General features: G+C 38.4%; 1 protein-coding gene across 2 annotated transcripts in view; it reads right to left on the bottom strand.

Moving 5' to 3' along the window:
- Positions 1-6,000, bottom strand: part of LOC117517196 (argininosuccinate lyase-like) — an 87,967-nt gene continuing 81,967 nt past the window's right edge. For both annotated transcript variants that reach the window (XM_034178133.1, XM_034178134.1), the window contains exon 16: positions 1-617. In XM_034178133.1, coding sequence (XP_034034024.1) covers positions 473-617 — 145 coding nt within the window. In that variant the 3' untranslated portion in view covers positions 1-472. The remainder of the gene's footprint in view (positions 618-6,000) is intronic.

Genomic DNA, 6,000 nt, shown 5'->3' with positions numbered 1-6,000 from the left:
CACAGGGTTTCTGAGCAGTTTACTGGGTTTCTGCATTGACTCAAGATGCCACATGGAGTCAGAGAATACATCTAAATGATACTAGGTGACACCAACCAATATGTTGTATTTAAAGACTCGCTGGTCTCTTCAGTCCAAAGGAAAACAAACAGGTTCAGCTTCATGTGTGCCGAAAATTACTCTGCCAACACCAAAACTTCCAAAAGTCTGGGTAGAGTTTTTTTTAATGCTCACATTCCTCTTATCTTTACATCATTCATTACTAAGAGCTTTTTTTCCACAAAAATACATGTTCTATAAATCCAAGCATCCCTGCAGTCACATTAAAACTAACACACTTACGTTACAGAAGGCAGCATTTAAAGGCAACATGTGCTCTTTGTCATAAGTAATCTCTATTTGACCCCAGCCTGACAGTCGCATAAGAAACACCAAACCTGAAGAATTTAGAATTATAAGATGAGATGCATGGTCAGTTTTCCTGCTTCTTGAGCCACTTCCTCAGGGCATCCACTTGAGCAGTGACGCTGCTCTTTGCAGTGCCTCCCAGAGCTCGATACTGTTCCACGCTGCTGCGGTAGTCCCACACAGAAGACACGTCACTTCCAAAATGCGCGCTGTCATGACAGATAAGACAAGGAACACTGTGTCAAAACAAACTATCTAAATCAGGTCACTGCTGCTTGCATTCACAGGCTTTCGGTTCATTTCAGAGGAAAGTATTACCAAAAAAATCTATATATATAATGCAATGCTACAATACCCTCGGCTGTATGAGCATTGATAAAATATGGCACACAAGTCTTTCTTAACTGCAAATGCACAGAGGGCACTCGACAAATATTCCTTGATTTGCACAACATGAACAAATGATTTCATTTGAACATGCACAAACTGTACATAAGACAATAGGATCTTAATTAAACAACTGCAAATTCTAAAGAACACAATTCAATACAAAGATCTATTAAAGTACTTGTTATTATGCAAGCATTCATTAGCTGCAACACTTTTCCACCAGGTGGTGTTATGTGAATATTTCCCAAACATGAAGAAAGTTGGGTAGGAGTTAATTTCAGGATGTCAATATTGAATAATGTTAACATTAATATTTAGTGTGATGGTATTACCAACACCCAACAAACATACAAGTTTCATTTACAGTGAAATAAATATTTAGCCATGTTTAAATTAGCAGAAGTTAGCGTGCATGCTATTGTCGCAAAATGTGTTATCAGGTTACAAAAAGTGTTTTCAGTTTTAGAAGTGTTTATTTCTTGCTAGCTTTTACATAAGATATGAAAGAGGATATATTTACAAACAAACAAAACAGAGTTTTCTAGCTAACTACCAGCCTGTGACGTCACCATGCTAACATCCGCGAAATACAACCCCTGGCAAAAATTATGGAATCAACGGCCTCAGAGGATGTTCATTCAGTTGTTTAATTTTGTAGAAAAAAGCATATCACAGACATGACACAAAACTAAAGTCATTTCAAATGGCAACTTTCTGGCTTTAAGAAACACTATAAGAAATCAGGAAAAAAATTGTGGCAGTCAGTAACGGTTACTTTTTTAGACCAAGCAGAGGGAAAAAATATGGAATCACTCAATTCTGAGGAAAAAATTATGGAATCATGAAAAACAAAAGAACGCTCCAACACATCACTAGTATTTTGTTGCACCACCTCTGACTTTTATAACAGCTTGCAGTCTCTGAGGCATGGACTTAATGAGTGACAAACAGTACTCTTCAATCTGGCTCCAACTTTCTCTGATCGCTGTTGCCAGATCAGCTTTGCAGGTTGGAGCCTTGTCATGGACCATTTTCTTCAACTTCCACCAAAGATTTTCAATTGGATTAAGATCCGGACTATTTGCAGGCCATGACATTGACCCTATGTGTATTTTTGCAAGGAATGTTTTCACAGTTTTTGCTCTATGGCAAGATGCATTATCATCTTGAAAAATGATTTCATCATCCCCAAACATCCTTTCAATTGATGGGATAAGAAAAGTGTCCAAAATATCAACGTAAACTTGTGCATTTACTGATGATGTAATGACAGCCATCTACCCAGTGCCTTTACCTGACATGCAGCCCCATATCATCAATGACTGTGGAAATTTACATGTTCTCTTCAGGCAGTCATCTTTATAAATCTCATTGGAACGGCACCAAACAAAAGTTCCAGCATCATCACCTTGCCCAATGCAGATTCGAGATTCATCACTGAATATGACTTTCTTCCAGTCATCCACAGTCCACGATTGCTTTTCCTTAGCCCATTGTAACCTTGTTTTTTTCTGTTTAGGTGTTAATGATGGCTTTCGTTTAGCTTTTCTGTATGTAAATCCCATTTCCTTTAGGTGGTTTCTTACAGTTCAGTCACAGACGTTGACTCCAGTTTCCTCCTATTCGTTCCTCATTTGCTTTGTTGTGCATTTTTGATTTTTGAGACATATTGCTTTAAGTTTTCTGTCTTGATGCTTTGATGTCTTCCTTGGTCTACCAGTATGTTTGCCTTTAACAACCTTCCCATGTTGTTTGTATTTGGTCCAGAGTTTAGACACAGCTGACTGTGAACAACCAACATCTTTTGCAACATTGCGTGATGATTTATCCTCTTAAGAGTTTGATAATCCTCTCCTTTGTTTCAATTGACATCTCTCGTGTTGGAGCCATGATTCATGTCAGTCCACTTGGTGCAACAGCTCTCCAAGGTGTGATCACTCCTTTTTAGATGCAGACTAACGAGCAGATCTGATTTGATGCAGGCGTTAGTTTTGGGGATGAAAATTTACAGGGTGATTCCATAATTTATTCCACAGAATTGAGTGAGTCCATATTTTTTTCCCTCTGCTTGGTCTAAAAAAGTAACCGTTACTGACTGCCACAATTTTTTTTCTTGATTTCTTATACTGTTTCTTAAAGCCGGAAAGTTGCCATTTGAAATGACTTTAGTTTTGTGTCGGACCGGGAGTGACATGTTTAGCCGCATGTTCTCCTTGAATTGCTGGCTGTGTGAGTGGTGTCCAAAAAATGAGGTGGGCTTCATAGATAATTGGCAAAGCTTCTGGGAAAAACCTGGTCTTGTTAGGAGAGACGGCATCCATCCCACTTTGGATGGAGCAGCTCTCATTTCTAGAAATCTGGCCAATTTTCTTAAATCCTCCAAACCGTGACTATCCAGGGTTGGGACCAGGAAGCAGAGTTGTAGTCTTACACACCTCTCTGCAGTTTCTATCCCCCTGCCATCCCCTCATTACCCCATCCCCGTAGAGACGGTGCCTGCTCCCAGACCACCAATAACCAGCAAAAATCTATTTAAGCATAAAAATTCAAAAGAAAAAATAATATAGCACCTTCAACTGCACCACAGACTAAAACAGTTAAATGTGGTCTATTAAACATTAGGTCTCTCTCTTCTAAGTCCCTGTTAGTAAATGATATAATAATTGATCAACATATTGATTTATTCTGCCTTACAGAAACCTGGTTACAGCAGGATGAATATGTTAGTTTAAATGAGTCAACACCCCCGAGTCACACTAACTGCCAGAATGCTCGTAGCACGGGCCGAGGCGGAGGATTAGCAGCAATCTTCCATTCCAGCTTATTAGTTAATCAAAAACCCAGACAGAGCTTTAATTCATTTGAAAGCTTGACTCTTAGTCTTGTCCATCCAAATTGGAAGTCCCAAAAACCAGTTTTATTTGTTGTTATCTATCGTCCTCCTGGTCGTTACTGTGAGTTTCTCTGTGAATTTTCAGAACTTTTGTCTGACTTGGTGCTTAGCTCAGATAAGATAATTATAGTGGGCGATTTTAACATCCACACAGATGCTGAGAATGACAGCCTCAACACTGCATTAATCTATTATTAGACTCAACTGGCTTTGCTCAAAATGTAAATGAGTCCACCCACCACTTTAATCATATCTTAGATCTTGTTCTGACTTATGGTATGGAAATTGAAGACTTAACAGTATTCCCTGAAAACTCCCTTCTGTCTGATCATTTCTTAATAACATTTACATTTACTCTGATGGACTACCCAGCAGTGGGGAATAAGTTTCATTACACTAGAAGTCTTTCAGAAAGCGCTGTAACTAGGTTTAAGGATTTGTTTCCTTCTTTATGTTCCCTAATGCCATATACCAACACAGTGTAGAGTAGCTACCTAAACTCTGTGAGTGAGATAGAGTATCTCATCAATAGTTTTACATCCTCATTGAAGACAACTTTGGATGCTGTAGCTCCTCTGAAAAAGAGAGCTTTAAATCAGAAGTGCCTGACTCCGTGGTATAACTCACAAACTCGCAGCTTAAAGCAGATAACCCGTAAGTTGGAGAGGAAATGGCGTCTCACTATTTAGAAGATCTTCACTTAGCCTGGAAAAAGAGTCTGTTGCTCTATAAAAAAGCCCTCCGTAAAGCTAGGACATCTTACTACTCATCACTAATTGAAGAAATAGAACAACCCCAGGTTTCTTTTCAGCACTGTAGCCAGGCTGACAAAGAGTCAGAGCTCTATTGAGCTGAGTATTCCTTTAACTTTAACTAGTAATGACTTCATGACTTTCTTTGCTAATAAAATTTTAACTATTAGAGAAAAAATTACTCATAACATCCCAAAGACGTATCGTTATCTTTGGCTGCTTTCAGTGATGCCGGTATTGGTTAGACTCTTTCTCTCAGATTGTTCTGTCTGAGTTATTTTCATTAGTTACTTCATCCAAACCATCAACATGTCTATGGACCCCATCCTACCAGGCTGCTCAAGGAAGCCCTACCATTATTTAATGCTTCGATCTTAAATATGATCAATCTATCTTTATTAGTTGGCTATGTACCACAGGCTTTTAAGGTGGCAGTAATTAAACCATTACTTAAAAAGCCATCACTTGACCCAGCTATCTTAGCTAATTATAGGCCAATCTCCAACCTTCCTTTTCTCTCAAAATTCTTGAAAGGGTAGTTGTAAAACAGCTAACTGATCAATCTGCAGAGGAATGGTCTATTTGAAGAGTTTTCAGTCAGGTTTTAGAATTCATCATAGTACAGAAACAGCATTAGTGAAGGTTACAAATGATCATTATGGCCTCAGACAGTGGACTCATCTCTGTGCTTGTCCTGTTAGACCTCAGTGCTGCTTTTTGATACTGTTGACCATAAAATTTTATTACAGAGATTAGAGCATGCTATAGGTATTAAAGGCACTGCGCTGCAGTGGTTTGATCATATTTATCTAATAGATTACAATTTGTTCATGTAAATGGGGAATCTTCTTCACAGACTAAGGTTAATTATGGAGTTCCACAGGTTCTTGCTAGGACCAATTTTATTCACTTATACATGCTTCCTTTAGGCAGTATTATTAGACGGCATTGCTTAAATTTTCATTGTACGCAGATGATACCCAGCTTTATCTATCCATGAAGCCAGAGGACACACACCAATTAGCTAAACTGCAGGATTGTCTTACAGACATAAGGACATGGATGACCTCTAATTTCCTGCTTTTAAACTCAGATAAAACTGAAGTTATTGTACTTGGCCCCACAAATCTTAGAAACATGGTGTCTAACCAGGCATTACCCTGACCTCTAGTAATACTGTGAGAAATCTTGGAGTCATTTTTGATCAGGATATGTCATTCAAAGCGCATATTAAACAAATATGTAAGACTGCTTTTTTGCATTTACGCAATATCTCTAAAATTAGAAAGGTCTTGTCTCAGTGATGCTGAAAAACTAATTCATGCATTTATTTCCTCTAGGCTGGACTATTGTAATCATTATTATCAGGTGTCCTAAAAGTTCCCTGAAAAGCCTTCAGTTAATTCAAATGCTGCAGCTAGAGTACTGACGGGGACTAGAAGGAGAGAGCATATCTCACCCATATTGGCCTCTCTTCATTGGCTTCCTGTTAATTCTAGAATAGAATTTAAAATTCTTCTTCTTACTTATAAGGTTTTGAATAATCAGGTCCCATCT

The sequence above is a fragment of the Thalassophryne amazonica genome, chromosome 9 (assembly GCF_902500255.1).
Source record: "Thalassophryne amazonica chromosome 9, fThaAma1.1, whole genome shotgun sequence".
NCBI classification, from domain to species: Eukaryota; Metazoa; Chordata; class Actinopteri; order Batrachoidiformes; family Batrachoididae; genus Thalassophryne; species Thalassophryne amazonica.
This window is presented reverse-complemented; position numbering and strand designations above follow the sequence as displayed.